The 18,260-nt window shown below is 32.8% G+C and overlaps 1 protein-coding gene across 4 annotated transcripts; it reads right to left on the reverse strand.

Annotated features, from left to right (window-relative positions):
• Positions 1-825: 825 nt before the first annotated feature.
• Positions 826-14,670, reverse strand: LOC104600705 (putative uncharacterized protein YDL057W). 4 transcript variants are annotated; one of them, XM_088893961.1, is made up of 9 exons: positions 14,437-14,670; positions 13,606-13,677; positions 13,106-13,224; positions 12,481-12,563; positions 11,229-11,303; positions 10,905-11,026; positions 9,238-9,402; positions 4,215-4,308; positions 826-1,248 (listed from the first exon to the last, which is right to left on the reverse strand). In XM_088893961.1, exons 1-9 carry the CDS (start codon positions 14,483-14,485, stop codon positions 1,023-1,025), a joined length of 1,005 nt encoding a protein of 334 aa, XP_088750087.1. In that variant the 5' UTR covers positions 14,486-14,670; the 3' UTR covers positions 826-1,022. The 4 variants fall into 4 exon arrangements, with proteins under 4 accessions (XP_088750087.1, XP_010262102.1, XP_088750088.1 ...); XM_010263800.3 differs by lacking the exon at positions 13,606-13,677 and having other exon boundaries at positions 14,437-14,658; XM_088893962.1 differs by lacking the exon at positions 11,229-11,303 and having other exon boundaries at positions 14,437-14,657.
• Between the last annotated feature and the right edge of the window lie 3,590 nt (positions 14,671-18,260).

Raw genomic sequence — 18,260 nt, forward strand, 5'->3', positions numbered from 1 at the left:
CTAAAACATTGAATGTAAATTGTGCAAAATTCTAGATCCGATTGCAAGTCCTTGGAGATAATTACTGTATGCTAAATCTCTCATTCAACAATGGTGGGAACTCTGTTCTCTTCTTCTAAAAGACAGAAACTCCTCTATCATTTCTTCTCAGTAAAACCTTCCAAAACTCCAGATTCAATTGCAAGTCAGCCAGAAATAAACACTGTAGTTTCCAGCGCTAAATCTCTCATTCAAAGATGGTGGGATCCCTATCTTCTTTTGAAACACGGAAATTCCTCTTTCGTTTCTTCTCAGCAAAACCCTAAAATGTAAAAAGAAAGTAAAAGGAGAATGAAAATAAAAGAGGGTTGGGGTCAGGCAAAGGTTAAGACATGACCGGCATTTTAAAAAAATTTAAACCTAACCGTCACCCGCTAATAATCGGGTTGTCCAATTGACGGTTCAACCATCCGGATCAATGGTTTATTAACTTGGTCAACGGTTTTTTATTAAAAGATGGGTTTTAGTAAAACCGGAACCAGAAATATGGTCGGGCAATGATTGGGACAGTTTGGCCGTCCCAGTCAACGGCGGGTTAAAAACATTGGTACAAATCATTGGCCAGAGCCCCAGACTGAACGCTGTACCTTTTAAATTGCCAACATACTCTTTGCTAGAAAAATTGTCCTTAATTCCAAAAATTGGACACTTTAATCAGCGAGGTGCACAAATCAACAAGCGGAGCTGCATCATGGCCTATGTTCAAGGGAAGTTTCTATTCTTTGCTCTGTGTTGTGCAACTTCCACCTGGAGTGATTTTTATTTTTGGCACAGAAAAGGAAAATATGCACTATAATAAAATAATTTTATTTTATAGATGAGAAACCGAACTTACTATTTTACTTTTCCAATGGTTAGGTCATATCAGTGGAAAAGTTCCAAATGGATGCATAACTATCGATAGCTCTCAATATCAATTTGAATGTCAGATTAATACTTCTATTAGCATTAAAAAAAAATATTGGAATCTTGATAGGATAAGTTTATCTTCCCTTGGGGAGTTGTACATGATTTGGCACATCTTTGTCTTGCTGCAGACCCGTCTTTATGAAGTCTGATACAATTGAAGCCAAGTCATCTTGATGTGAACTGTACGCATGATCAGCTCTTTCTACCATATGCAATTTGTGGTTAGGTATGATCTTTGAGAACTCCAAGGCATCTTCAATTGGCACAATTTCATCCATGGAACCGTGAATTGTCAAGACCCTGTGAATCATTCCAGTTACTTATAATATATACATAAAATACTTATCATTCAAAAATGGGGCCATTGCTTGGTGTAATGGTAAAATTTTAGGCTGGCAAGTGTGAAAATGCATGTTCAAGTCTGAGAGCAGCCACTTGGTGCAAAAAAAAAAAAAAAAAAAATTGCTAAAGGTTAGGATTGTATCCAGGAGTCCGGACACCTGCCAACGAAATAAGTCCCCACACCCTCCCAACATGATCTGACACCACACATCTCATACATGTCAGTTCCACTTTTATGGTGGATCCCAGTCTCAAGGTGAGATGTGTGGTGCCAGATCTTGTTGGTAGGGTGTTGGTAAGGGTGGCAATGGACCGGTTTTGGATTGGACCCCGTCCAGTCCAAAATCAATTTGGACGGATTGGACAGACCAACAAGGCATATTGGATTGGACCAATCCGATCCAAAATATTTATTAGATTGGATTGGACCTGGTCCATCCGTAATAAATTTATATTCGATTGGGTTGGATTAAGCCAATATCTGGTCCATTTATATAAGATAAGAATATAGGTGTCAATGGACCAGGTTTGGGTTGAAACCAATCTAAATCAAAACGAATTTGAACAGATTGAATGGTCCAGACATAGAATTGTACTGATCCAGAATGGTCCAAAATATTCATTGGACTGGATTGGACCTGGTCCATTTATAATGGACTCACATTGGACTGGATCGGATTGGACCAAATCCAGTCCAATTGACACCCCTAGGTGTTGGAACGTATTTTGTTGGCAGGAGATCCCGACTCTGTATCCAGTCTATCCCTCCCACGACCCCAGATAACTGGGACCAACATTGGGTAATGGCCCTTTTCTTATCACTGAAAGGCAGTGTAATCATGAAAACAATAAAACTCGGAAATTAATGAGGTGCTAAATGTAATAAGGCACAATAAATAAGCTAATCTTTTCTATGGTGGCTAGAATATCATCAAACAACACAAAGGAAAACTCAATTTCAGATTCTAATAAGAGTGCTTCTTCTAAAGATAGGCCTGTTAAATTATTCAGTAGGAAAGGCTCTGTTTTGTGGGAGTTGGTTCCCTTAGTTATCTGTTGGCAGATTTGGCTGGAGAGAAATCAGAGAATATTTCATGCTTCAAGCTCCCCTAGGGAGGCCGTGATTGGGCAGATGGAGAGATGTCTATTCAAATGAGCAGCTGTTCACAAGGAGTTTATAGGTCTTTCATATTCTATTTGTAGATCTCAGTGGCAAAGAATCTTATGGGATGATCAGTTTGTTGTATTTTGACCTCTGGCCCTTTTTTCCATTGTAATCTATGGGAGGGATCTCTCTTTCCCTCTTTTGGTTTAATGAAATTATTTGCACCTTTTAGAAAAAAAAGAGTTTCTGCTTCCATTGTCAAAATCCTTTGGGTAGACCATGATAAAAGGTGTCATCTAGCTGGGTGCCCAGGTAGGCTACTGGGTTCTCTTGGTGCTAAGGCAACCCATTGCCATGCATATGCATAAAATATCTGCCTTGTGTGTACTAGGCATCTGCTTAGGCTGTAAGGAATCTACCTAAGCAGGTGCCTTAATTTGTATACATGATTTACCAAGATTTTATCTCCACCCCAAAATATTGTTCTTTTTGCTCTCGATGTGTATAACAAGGAATCTACCCCCTTTCTTGTCTAACTCGTTAATTGGTGTTTAATATATTGTAGCTTAGAACAAGGTCCTCTTTTTGTTACCTTGTTTTCTATCCTTTTCTTGTAATTGCTGCTTATACTCTTACAATCTAATTAATATTTAGCAACTTGTTTTTTGCTGGTTGTGATCAGTTTCTCATTGGCTCTATTTAGCAATATCCATTGTTAAATTATGAGCACTTAAATCATTTCTTACTACTTCAACCAATATCCTTTTTGGTCTGCCCCTAGCCCTTCCAGCCCATCGAACATGCAACAAATCACTTCTTTCTTACAGGTGTAGATGGTCTTCTATTCACATGACGAAACCACCTTAGCCTACTTTCTCTCGTTTTATCACTGATTGGACCTGCTCCTAGGCTTTTTTGAATGATTTCATTTCTGATCCTATCCTTCCTAGTTTTTCTATTCGTCCATTTCAGCACATGCATTTCTGCCACACTCATTTTTTTCAGACATGTTTTCTTGACTGCCCAACACTGCTTCATACAGTATTGCTGGCCTTACTACTGTTATATAGAAATTTCCTTTTAACCTAAGTGGTATTCACCTTTGAGCTTGTGATTTATAATTTTGCTTAATTAGTTCAAACTTCCATTTTATCTTTGTATTATCAATTATACTGTTATTGTAACACAGTTATAGGAACATAGAAACATATACTGAAGATTTTAGGTCTTTGTCAAAAGACATCACCTACGAAGCTTAGGTGGGTGCCTAGGTAACAAGGTGGAATTTCCTGTTACCTTGCATTGCCTTATGGCCTAAGGAATCTACCCCCTTAATTGCAGAGTCCTGCTTTTTCTGTAAGGTAACTTAGAGAAAAGAAAGTACCAAGTAAAATAGAAAGAAAGTTTTGAGTTCCTATTCTTGAATAACCCAAAACAGCTCATGTCCTTTTCTTGAACATTGAAAATCAATTTAAGATCGTTTCTGATGACTGAAAACCAGAGTTATAATGTCATATACTCAAACCGTACTAAAAAGAATCCTAATCACTAATTCCTTTTATTCTAAACCATCAAAACAATATTAAATAGTTGGTTGGACAAAAATACCCCTAGACATGACCCTACTTGAAAGTTGAAACTTATATGACTTGTAAAATTAAACTGGAATGATCAAAATAACCCTGAAAATACAGCATATAGATCATTGACAATAAAGGCTTTTCAGTCCTTTGAAAACTAATGTCATTATATTTTAGGTTTTAACAAATGATTCAGATTATCAACAAAATCAAAGCAGTTTGATAAGATGTATTCTAACCTGCAGTCTCTTTTAATTGAAAGGCTTGCTGCATGCATATCAGTATTTAGGCGATCCATCAAACTTTCTTTAGTCACACGATATGCGACCTTTCCTACAATACAAGAAAATTCTTATCAAATATAGACTAGAAAGAACTTCATCTCAAGGTAAGAATATAGGAAGAGAAAAAGATTTACAAATTACAACTTATTGAAAGATGACAGTACCAAGCCTGGATAGGCATAAATCCAACTCATGGAAACACAATTAAGGATGAACCAGTTAATTTATTACCAACTTTTCAAAACCTTGCAATTTGGAAGTTCCATTACATATTAGAGCAAAACTATAAGGGAGTAAAAAACTTCATAACTGTAAGCCAGAATAAACAAGATTTTTAATACAACAGAAAAAAGGTAGTCATTAACTTTTGGACTTTTATTTTACAATTCAAAACAATCAAAAAGACTTACTAATATATATATATATATATATATATATATATATATTAAAATTGGTCTGTCCACGTCACCATAACTTTCCTTGCTTCAAACTCCTTCCTAATTTTCTGTTTTTTTTGAATTTTTTATTTTTTTTAATTCCACATAATTACCCATTAAACCAATAAGGAAATCATATATGCTTAACTATATCTAAAAACCATAAAGAAAGAAGGATTTGCTTTTCTAATGTTTAGCCAAGTGGCACCACTTTCCCCCACTTCCTCCTAAATTGTCTCTAATTCCTATTTATCTCCTAAATTATCTCTAACTCCTATTTATCTCTTAAATTATCTCAAATTTAGTAGAGAGATTCTCTCCTAAACTATCTCTAAATTCCTATTTACCCTCTCCCCCACTTTTTTATCTACATCTATCTAAAGAAAGTTTCAATTAAAAAAATTCAGAACTATTTAAATGTTATAACGAAATTATATAATAAATTTAAAATATTTATTCAAAACACAAAAAAGTAATAGATTTAATAATATTCATATTATTAGTAATTCAATATTTTTACAAAATTCATCATGAAATTATGTAGTAACAATATAAAATATAATTTTACAAATTGTTCAATTTAAATGTAATTCAAATATTAAAAATTTAACATTATAAAATAAAACATTATTTAAATATTTCAATAACTAAAAATCCTAAATACAAAACATTAAAAATATCTAAATAACATAACAAAATATTTAATATTGCGCAATAACATTAAAATAAATAAAATTCAAATAATGAAAATTTTTAAATATTTTACATATTATTTAAATAACAAAATATTTAACATGACAAAATTTTAAATAGTTAAAATAACGAAATTATGTAATAAATTTAAAAAAATATTAAAAGTAGAAAAATAATTATAATAGAATTCATAATATTCATATTAATAATAATTTAATATTTTACAAAATTAATAACGAATTATGTAATAAAAATACAATTATAATTTTATGAATTATTAAATTCAATAAATAATCAATATTTTAAGAATTTAAATAAGAATATTATTTCAATAACTAAATAATATTGTAAAAAACTAATTTCACTTATATCAATTAATAATTATAGAAAATAACTATCAACAAAATTATATTGATTAGTAATAATTTTACAATAATAGTGTATATTCATTATATATTTATATACTATAATTAATATTTATTTTATTTTCAGTAATTATTTATTGTTCTTTTATGAATATGCTTTCAATAATTATTTATAAATCTATTTTTATTTTGTTACTAAATAGAAAACTATCAATAATTATTGGAGATTAAACAACTATTATTTGACTTTTGAAATTTAATTTATCGTATTTATTGTATTTTTGTTATAAATTTATTTTTAGTAATTATATATTTTTATAATTTATAGATTAATACTTATTAGAGATTAAACTATTATTTGAGATTACACTATTTATTGACTAATTTAGTATATTTTCAGTATTTATTATATTTTTGTAATTATTGCATTTTTATTATATATCTATTATATTTTCATTATAAACTTATTTTCAATGATTGTGTACGTTTGCTATAAATTTTCAATAATTATTGGAGATTAAACTATTGTTTTTTATTAGAGATTAGAATATAAATTTAGTTGAAATTAGGAGTGTTCAATGATTGGTTCAATTTAGTTGCAGGCTGTTTCGCCAACCAAATCGATCTGGTCAAGTCCACAGTTTGTCACTCGAAACAGATTGACCATTAGTGAAAACCCACCAACTCAGGTTGTATCGATTTGGGTCTATTTTCGGTTTAGTTTGTTTGTTCAAAAGATTTGAACTTAAAAATTAACTTTAAATTTCATAAATTACAATGATATTATTAAAAAATAAATTACAAAAATTAAATCTATGATATAAAATATTTTAGACTAAGAAATATGAGAATTTTCCTACTTTCCCGTATAAAATGATTAAACTTAAAATATAAAATATTAATATATATTTATTAAACCAAAGCCGATCTGAAATGCTAGAAAACCGACCAACTCGGGTTGCGTTTGATATGATTGTTTATTAAAAAGTTAAAATATAAAACAATTATATACTCTTATGTATTTCTATTGTTTAACTTTTACTTAACAAAGCACGGGTCCCTGTCACCATGCCTCTCCTTGCTCCATTATCTCCACCCTGCGTTCTCTTTGACTTTCTCTCCTCTCCCCTTCCCACCACTCCCATTAAGCCATGCCACCCAACTACCTAAAAATATTCCTATAATCTCTCACCTAAGGTATCTCATTTAAACTAATAGAAAAGTATCATGTTGCCACATTCCCTAATCAATTCCTAAAATGCACCCCCCAATCTATATCCACTCTCCCTCATTTAAAATATTCATACTAATTAATAAATAGTTAAATACAGTTAATATTTAATCCCACCCATATTCGATGAGTATTAAGTAGTGTTATTACCAAAAGTTAATAAATACGGTTAGTAAATTACCAAAAATTAATAAATATTGTTATTAATTAACTCATTAACAACATTTTATAGAAATTGAAAACTCTTTAACTAATTTCTATAAAATTGAGAAGTATATTTAACAATTATCAAAAAGTATAAGATTTTAGTTATTGTTATTATTATAATTAATAACCAAATACAAATGGGGGAACAACATATTATAATGTTAGAAAATGAAATTATTAATTAATTTATATTGAAAAATAAAAAATAAATTAGTGTAATTTTGTTAGTAAACTACCAAATAAAAAATTATATTTAATAACAATTTAAAAAAAATCAATAAATCCCCAAGGTTACACAAATGTAATAAATTTTTCAAAAATTTTCATAAAATAACATTTTTAGAATTAAAAGATATAAAGTATTTGAAAGTTCATTTAAAATGCATTAAATAATTTTTGAAAACTATTAGAATATTTTGGAAATTTTAGGAAAATTTATTACATTTGATAGATTTTGGAAAACCATTGAAAAATTATGTAATTTTCATTGCAAATTATTGAAAATTATTAAAGATAAATGACTATGGGAAATGGAAAACTATAATTTGAACAAATAATTACACAAATTAATAAGATAAATTAGTATAATATTGGAAAAAGGAAATTATTGGTTAGTTTGTATTAGAAATTATAAGATAAATTAGTATAATTCTGTAAGTAAACCATTTAAAAAGAAAATAAATTATTTAATAAAAATTTAAATAATTTTGAATAAATTTTCAAAATTACACAAGTACAATAAAATTTCCAAAAATTTCATAAAATTACATTTTTGAATATTAAAGACAATTTAGTGTACTTTTAGAAATTTACCATGTGGTTGATACTCAATATATCCTTTTGATCATTTATATCATCAAATTGAATATTAAGTTGATGGGGACAGTGTTTTCAAAACTGGATCAAACCAGATGGTTAGACCGGAAAAATTGGGAACCGAACACCATTTCACCTCAAAACCGCTTTTTGTCCAAAAACCGTTTATTTGGTTAGCGAACCGCTGACCTGGGCGGTCAAACCGTCAACCCGAACAACAGTTTTTGGCCTTTTTTTGCTTTTCTAATTTTTTATTTTTTTTTGTCAGGGTGAGTCATCCGTTCGGACCAAACAGTCAGACTATTCGACCCCAGAACGGTTCCCTATCCAGTCCAATTTTAAAAACCTTGGATGGGGAGTGGGTGCCTTGCCTTAAGCTTGGCTTGGTGTGCGGCATGACCGGGCCATGGACCAACCTGACCCGCGGCACAGCACGGGCCCATGCGGGCTCGAGCCGTGGGTCGTGTTGAACTGACCCCACAAATTATCCTAGAGGGAGGCACGGCCCGAGATGCCTCGTGGACCAGCATGACACGACTCACACTTTGTGCAAGCCACATGCGGGTCATGTTGTGCTGACCCAGCACAACCCAATTTACACCTCTACTTGAACCCGCCTAATACTGGGGATGGGGCAACGAAATTCAAGGATTCTCCATCCTTAATGAGGAGTGGGGTGCCTTGCCCTTGAACTCACCCGACATTGAGGAGTGGTTACCTTGTCCTGAACCTGCGTGACACTAGGAACGGGGCGGGGATGGGGTAGAGTGTCTTGACTATGGGGCAGGGAAAGGGATAGGGTGCCCTGCCCTGAACCCACCCCGTTGTAATTCCTATATAATTGTTAATTATTAGTGGAATTAATAAAAATGTTAACTTTATAATTATTTTTATTTATTTAAAATTAATCAAAATTTCATTTAAAAATAATAAAAAGAATAAAAATTATTAATAAAACTAAATTTATTAAAAAATATTTGTTCATATTCAATTAACAATAATTATTTTTTATAAATCAATATTAAATGAAAAATAAAATTATTAAATCTTTCAGATTTTCCCGTGCATCGCACGGGTCCCTACTAGTATAAATAATTAATTTCAGATCATGCCAAACCCATCACATGATATTACATTCAAAACTGTGACCACATTCAACTCCAAATGTTCAATTAGGATGATAACAAGCATAGCCCTGCAAACTTTTAGACTATTAAATAACATATTACCTGTTTTATGCCAAACATCAATAAACCCATCCTTCTTGATTCTTTCCATAAAATCTTTACCCAAACGATCCTCAATGCCTCTCTCCATATAGAAGCGTCCAGAAACATTGATAACTGTATGGACATCAGGAAATCTAGAGGCATATAAGAGCACCACATCTCCTCCTGAATAGCATTTTGAGCAATAAACCACTTTGAAGAAAATAGATGACATAAATACAAACAAGTAGCCTATTCAAACAAGTTTCCTAAACCAGAAAAACTGATAAAAAAGATGAAATATAGAAAAGATTATAAACTAATATGGTTTGTGAAGTCCAATTTACTTATATAAAAACAAAGAAATGACCCTCCTCTTCCTGTGAAAAATAATCTGGCACCATTAAGAAATAAGAAGAAATACATGGTGAGTTGGGAGCTGGTATGCCAGCCTAAGAAGGTGGGGGTATTCTCTTTGCCCATTATTTCATCTATTTTAAGCATTAATATCATCAGAGCCATGATATTTTTTTTCCTTTCATTTTTCTTGCCAAGTACAAAAAAAAGCATAGGTCGAATAAATAAAAAGGAGAAAAATAACAATGGTGTTCTCCACATAAAAGCTTTACAATGTCCTGGCCCTATATATTTTTCTGTTAATTGCAGCTTTAATGCCATTTCAAGTGCATATGTCAACACTGATAAGTTATTTCTTGAGTTATTCACCATTTTAATGAGCAAAATGTTTAAGCAGGCCTTTTTTGTTCTTTTGTCCTCCTTTTCTTGTACATTGTACTAATTATTTACTAATAATAAATTTTTGTCATGTTAGTAATCTGAAAAAAATGCTGAAGGTCTTAAATGCATAATTTAGCTGAAAGGTACTACTAAGAATTGTGGAGAAATTAGACAATTGAAGCTTATAATAAGATAAGAAATGAAGCTGGTCATTGAAATCCATTACCCACTGATATATGCACTGAACATCATTTCCTTTTTCATTACGAGATAAATATTAATTGACTATTATGAGACAAAAATTAATGAATAAATAGTAGGGAGTGTACAGAGTTACAAGAAAGCCTAAAGTTCATCTCTTTTAAGGATTCAATAACCTAACTTAAAAATGATGGAAAATTATCTGCTTGCCCATTAAAGATCTGCAACAGCAATGTAATAAGGTGGGGTTTAGCATGCTGAACATTATGACTTCCACTTAAAAAATGCTATTCGTGGTCAAATTCTTCAGTTCTTTTGTTGATCAGAAAAGAAAACTTTAATCATTCATTAATAGTATAAGAAGTGATAAGGACAAAGTCACCCTCCAGAAAGATGCTAAAGGAGTGTCTGGAACAGCCAAAGAGAATGCCATCGAAGACAAATACAAAGGCACCCTACTCTGGCAACGAGGATCTTTAGTTCATCATACTCCCAATTTGCTCTTTATAAATTATTGGCCAGGGAGTTAACTGAAATTGGAACCACTTGAATGAACTATTCATTATGGAAGAAAGGCTTTAGCTTACATAATATGATATCATAATGTACATAGTACATCTGACATGAACACCCTTCCCAAAAACCTGACAGTCAGCTCCTTATTGGCCCAATAGTCTCTCTCTCTCTCTCTCTCTCTCTCTCTCTCGGTAAGGCTCTACAAATTAAGAACGGGATACAAATTTACATACCTTTACTATGGCCAAGAATTGCAGTTATTAGACGTTTCAATCTAGAAAAATGTAGGACTACAGCATGCAGATCATCAGTCTCTCCACCATAGTTACCATACTGAAATGAACCTTCACTTTCCCTGAAGGCAGAGCACCATCAATTGCAGTTTATTTCTGAATATTTTTCAGTCATTTTGTGTTTTTCAGTTTTAATATATTTCTGAATTGAGACAAAGATTCCTGCTTAGAATTCTTTCCATCTAGAACTAGAAAACAAATAACAAAAGGTTCAAGCAAAAAAAAAGTTGGATAATCAACAAAGCCTGTCATGGAAATATATACACTTTAATTTCTTGGAGCCTCAATAACATCACAGCTGTTCCCTTGTAGGGAAATAGTAGGCCATGAGAACACATTCTGCAGAATAAAAACTCAGATTTTTATTTTCCATTGCAATGTTTTATGCAGTCATAAAAATCATTTGATTAAAGCATGATGTCAGGGCAAATACCACAAGTCATTGAAAGCAAATTAACAATTCCCTTGACCCTTTAAAGCATGAAGCAGTCATTACAATCATCATGCACACAACTCAAAAAATTGATATTTCAATTAGTTGGGGTTGGCTACATGAATACTGTTCTTCCATTGCATTCTTTTATCATCATCATTTACTTTATTTACCACCATGGTTTTGGCTGAAATGTTCCCTTTCATTCTTCTCCATCTAAGGTACCTCTGTAATTTGCAAAGTCATATGATGAAATGTATCTTTCATGGGTTCGACTATGATACTGGAAAGACATGATACCAGAAAAACGTACATCCAATCAACTGGTATTATAAAAGAGGTGGTCAATCAGGGGGCATTCATCACAATTCACGGGGGTGCTTTGATTGGTCAAAGCTCTTCCGGTACCATATCTTTTCCCATCTTTCATTGTAGGGACAGTTTTCCCTAATACCTGTTTTTTCTCCTTGTGATAAAAAACTCTCCTTCCTTCCTAGTTGACAAATTCACATCCACAAGTCTACTCACACATGAGGTCAAGAACTAAATCCAGATTGGACTTAGAGGCCCAGAACATGTAATCATACAGCAGATAACAAAATCTTTTACATATAATTATTCCCAGAAACTTTATATGAAAAGAAACTGAATATGTCATATGGTTTTAATACTAAAAGGATAAAAAAACAACAAATTAAAAAATGTTATCAACCTGGATGTCAACAAAATGTCCTATGTATAATTATTCCAAGAATCTTCATATGACAAGAGACTTGATACCTCATATGGCTTTATACTAAAAGGATAAGAAATAATAAATTCAACAACTTTTTCAATTTGAATGTTGCTACACATAATTTTTTAGAAACTCTTATATAAGAAATGCTGTGAACAACAAATCAATCAAGCATCCATAAATGAGGCTAAAACTAAACCATTTATAAAGCATCTGAATTATGAATTTTGTAATTACAGTGAATTCAAAAGAAACATAAGATGAAAAGCAATAGCAAAAGAGAAGATACTCTACATGAACCTTCTAAGGTCTTTCAGCTTTTTTGTCATTTATTGGCACCAGCTTACCCATTTCCTGAAAAGTCAAAGCGAAAGGCACTGATTCCTTCTTTCTCTAAAACTGTAGCAAGGTTCGTGATAATGCTGGATTCCTGCGCATGCCAACCCAAGCCATCACCCAACTGAAGACATTCATAACATTGCATAGGAACTAAAAAGCAACCATATTAACATACATCCAGCCAAAAACAAAGAAAAGTTAATGAAATATCAATAGGCTTATATCTTGAAAAGAATTAATTACATTTGCTAAATCAAAATATGCCAACAATATTCAACATGGATTTCACATTTGTGCAATTGAATTACTCATAAACTTTGAAATTTTTCATTAGTATACAATGTATGCTGGGGAGTGAACTTTAGGACAATAGTTACATGGCTAAGCTACAGAATAGTGCACTCCATATAAAAAGAAAGGAAAATTGGTACCAGATGAAATGAAATTAACAGTGAAACACTTCAGGCACATATTTTCACTCAGGCCAATTCAGGAAGACAAAGACAGAATTACTTTCCTTTTTTTTCTCCCTTGTTGGGTGAACATAAAATTTGATAAAGCATGATGATCGGAAGGTCCAGATTAAGGGAAAAGAAGCATAACTGAAGTACTTAGAATATCATAGTTCCCAACCTTTGAACATCGAAATCCATGGCACAAGATGACAAGTTCCACAGAACCTGTTTCATGCAAAACCCCCACAAGCTTCTGACCGTAGTTGTTCTGTATAATAATTCTCTGCTTCTGACTTACTGAGAAAGAAAAAATAGATTAAACATAACTTGTGTGACATTATCTAGAACTTCACCAATACCTTAAAGAAGATGGTATTTACATAGATATCCATTTGTTAAATGTATATTCCAACATTGAAGCCATTCTTCCAATGACTTAGGTGGTGTATGGTCAATGGTTCTAAAGAGGGTGGTATGGTTCTAGAACCATACCATTTTTTTTTTTTTTTGAAAATGACAATTTTTTATGGAACCACATAATGCAAAAGAAACTGTTCTGTTCATTGTTCATTTTTTGAACCATGATATGTGAGCATTGATTGTATGATTCATGCATGTATGCATCTACATTCACTATCTAGTTATGATCATATGGTCATCATCAAATAGAGACATTACAACTGGAGCCATATTGATGTGAGATGCACCATATAACTGTCATGTCCTGCTTACACAAGCGAACCATGTTTCCTGTTGAGAAAGCTAGAAAAAAGTTATGTTTCGAAGAAAGGCCATTGTGCTGGTTCTAGAACCGTGAGTTGTTGGTTTCAGAACCAGTAAACTTTTGAATCCTCAATTTATTTTTGGTTATAATCATTCGAGATAGTAAGGCCTATTGATATTATAATCATTCTTCTATAAAAAATTTACTTACCCAGATATTTTACTAGCAATGTGAATCATTTTATTCTTTGAATTTCTATGATTAGTGAATTGTTATCATACCAACAACTCGATTACAAGCAATGACGCGAGAAATATAAGTAAGAGCATCTTTAAAGCCTATGGATACCCATGAATGAGAATATAATGTCAAATATTTGGTATCCACGAAAGTTCGTATAATATTCAAGGAAATCGTTACAGTAGAATAAACAGAAGATATGACAAACTTTACACATTCAATTAGCACAAACTGGTGATTTGACAGTGCCTTCACTTATAGATTACAAATTGAATTATCAAGGCCGCTTTCATCAAATGACGATTTAATATATAAAAAGGAAACCTCTAAGCTACCAATCTTTAAATTGTACAAAGAATATCTAAGACAAAGTAACGAGAGTCATGATTCTTTCGAACGCCATGATAGATACAAGCCATAGAAGCTACTAGACAGACTGCTGATCAATGGGAAATATTCATTTGTGACTCAGTTAACAGGAACAATTAAATTCATTAAATTTCACGTCGTCTTCTTGGATCTATGAACTATAAACTGCTATTTACCTGGTTCATCGCGTTTATGGGCGGCCGAAATCAAACCCGACTGATCCATTGATGACGATGAACTGACAAAGCGATAAAGAAATTGCTAAGCGATCAACTGCTTGGTTTATGAGCGCAAGAAAATATCAAGTACACGGACTTCTTTTCTTGTACTCCTCACAAATCCATCTTATACCACGTGACGGGATCTGCTTCTCACTAATGGGCGCCTATAAGACGTGTGTGTGAGGCGCCTGTAATGCGTCAGGTGTGAAGAACAGATCCGGTCTCTCTAAAATGTTGTTTGTGGACCCACACGCAAGGATCCACTAAGAACGAGAAACTGTTTAAGATGTTTGATGTTGGTAGCGAATTACGGAATTAATTTGGATCGAATCCCGCCTGTTGGGTTGGGGTGGGGTTATGCTATGGAATTCACATTTGCCGCCCCTCATAGAAAGCGCCCAAAAAATGTCGCAGGATACATTTCAACCGTGTAGTGGGATGGGAACATCTCCGACTAACAAGTACTGAGAGCTGTTGGGGTCAAGAGTAGGGGTGATCATTTCAGCCGATTCGAGTTCGGACCTATATTAAGACTGAAAATTTTAGGGTTGAGCTTGGGCTTAATACTTTAAATCGGTCCGTATATATTTAAACTTATACGTTTTGTGTATAATGTATATATATGCATACATATTATTTTACATTATATTATATATTTTATATATAAATATTATAACATGTATAATTTATATTATATGTAATATTTTATATTATATAATATATAAAATAAAAGTGTATATGCATATTATGTCATTTAATATAAAATACTATAGATTTGTAATGTTTTATATATAAAAGAAATTGACTCAGAATCAGGCTCGGCCAGGCCTATATAGACTTGGGCTAGGACTTATATTTCAGGTCTGGAACCCTGGACCGGCTTGGGCCCGGGCCTAAATTGTAGCCCTTATCATAAGTGCAAAGCCCGACCTGGGCCTGACCTGGCCCGGCCTATGATCACCCCTAGGAATTTCTGGAAATACCATATTACCATGAGAATGGGTAAATTAGTAATCATATCTTAATTTATTTTGACTAAAAATCAAAGCATGGTGTAAATAGGTGAACTGCAGAGAAAGTGCCCAGCCCAAAAACTGTCTCAACAACCTATGATATTGGGCCCAAACAGCCAAAGTTAACCCTATTTTCAATGCACGCTGAAATGTAAATGGGTTGGGGATCGGCTACACAATTGTAGCCTTTCATTTTGTAAATTAGAAAGACACCCTTTACTATGGGTGAATGATAAAGATGAGATTCCATGACAGTAATAAATTTATGAGCCCTACTATAAAAAATGCGGGCCCAATGTCTTTAATTCCAACATGAAACCTTATCATTGTTTCCACACTTCCACAACCCGCTGAACAGGAACCAACCAGCGTGAAATCTTTATCATTAATAAAAAAAAAGCAAACAAGCAAACTAATGAGGTCTATCAACCCCAAGGCCTAACAAAGCAGAATCAGCCTCCAAAACAGGAACTAACCACTCTGGAGAAGAAGACCAGACCGGGAGCTTACTAACCCCACTAATCCTTTTGAAGCAAGACAGTGGGCTAGCTGCTGAAACACAATGATTCTTAACAAAACAAAACTACAATGATACACCATCCAAAGCAAGAATATTAGCTAAAAGAGGCCAAGTAGTAAGATGACAGCCAAAAGATTTAGTGGCAAGAGTTTTTGTAAGAGAGAGAGAGTCACTTAAGACTATCAGGTTCATGATACCAATAGACTTCTTTGCAGCAACTACAACAAGATCTAATAGAGAAAAAGGCTTCTGAGTTCTAAGTGATTTGGTCTTACAAGCTAAGAGCCACAACTAGCTTGCAAAAAAGAAGCATTCATCCTAAAGTTAGACAATTCCAATCCAAACAAACATTACTTGTCCTCCTAGGATGCAAACAATCCTCCAATTCTTGAGGGGAAGTTTTCTTCACTTCATCAACTTGTTCACAGAGAGAGTGGTTGAAAATGGATTAGGGTAGGCACCATTAAAAATAAATACATTTCTCACTTTCCAAACAATTCATAACATAATAGCTGAAAATTCAATGATGCCCATATCTATTTCTTATGAGCATGAAACTTGCTCCAACCATCTTGTCCACTAATCTGCAAAGGAGGAAAAGATATATTCAGATTACAACCAAACCAGCATGCACGACCACGAGCATGATCAATTGATCATCACACAGCAAAAGAGGATGGGTAATGCTTTCAGATGACCTTTCACATATATAGGAGACATATCTCATTGATTTGGATTCCTCTATTAGCCAAAACCTTATGTACTGCTATACTATTATGACAACATTTCCAAATGAAATATATGATTTTCTGAGGAATATTCTAAGACCAAGCCTTCTTCTAAGGGATTATGGATAAACTAGGAGAGGTATTTTCAACACTATCATGATCAGAAGACAGTTTCAGAACCACATGATAAGCAGATTTATTTGACTGAGAATCTACCCTTGGGGTCAATGGTCCAGGATAATCTATCTTGCTGAGATATAGAATGAAGATCCATCTCCATTATCTTTATCGCTGTATAACTATTAAAGTTTTGGTCCCTTGCAAAAAAAAGAGAAAAAAAATATACCTAAATCCAAATTCGATTTGATAATAATTAGACTTAACAAATCAAATTTTATTAGATTGGATTCTGATGGAAATATAGGAATAATATTTAAATATTATTAGATCGGATCATATAAGATCATAGATCCATTTTAGAAATAGGTTTGAATCACAATTAACGGGGTTTAAGTATATGCTTTACAACTTATGTTTATTTGCAATTTACAAAGCCGGTTAGGGGTGAGCAATCAGTTTATTCGATTAAAAAATGAATTAGATAAATTAAAAAATTTTAATACCGAAGTTTTAAATGAAAAATCAAACCAAAATTGAATTCAAAATTTTTGGTTCATTTTTTTGTTAAAATCAAATTTCATTAATATATTAAAATATACTAACATATTAATATATATACACACACATATAAATATAAATATATATATATATATTATACATTATATAATATAATATATATCAGATATTATATATTAATATATATTATGTATACATAATAAAATTTGGTTAATCCAGTTTTTTCAATTAACCAAATTAGCAAACCTAAAAAATCGAAACCAAAATTAAACTTTTACAAAACCAAATTAATCGAACCAAAATAACCAAACCCAAAAACCAAAACTGAAGCTTTCACTTTCAGTTTGATTTTTTGGTTTTAACTAAAGACATGGTTACCCCTACTACTTATAGATGATCCACATGTGCGTTCAAGCACTGATGAGCGCATTGAACCATTCCTCACAGTGCAGGCACAATCACATAATTATTGGAAATGCTAGGGAGAGAGTTGTAAAGTGGGCCATCCACATATGGGCTGGCATGGCCTAGCACAACAACAAGCACGGCCCTGATCACTGTAGCAACTACCAAGTGGGGCGTGCCAGGCCTCAAAACCCAAGCCTCCACTCTCCAGGTCACAACACAACGTGAAAAAAATAGGCCGTGTCAACACAACCCTTGTGTCAATTCAGATGGCAGCCCGATACTGCCCACAGATATATATTAATTTCAATTTTATTTTATATATAACAATTGTATAAATCAAAATTCATTTGGATTAAAATTGTAACGTCTCGCTACAGTGATGGAGGCCCATGTAAATGGGCCGTAGCCCACAAGAAAAAAAAAATCCATTTTTGTTGAATTTACAGTGGCGATCACGTCTATTTGCTGCGAACA

Source organism: Nelumbo nucifera, chromosome 8, assembly GCF_055504915.1.
Source record: "Nelumbo nucifera cultivar China Antique chromosome 8, China Antique-T2T, whole genome shotgun sequence".
NCBI classification, from domain to species: domain Eukaryota; kingdom Viridiplantae; phylum Streptophyta; class Magnoliopsida; order Proteales; family Nelumbonaceae; genus Nelumbo; species Nelumbo nucifera.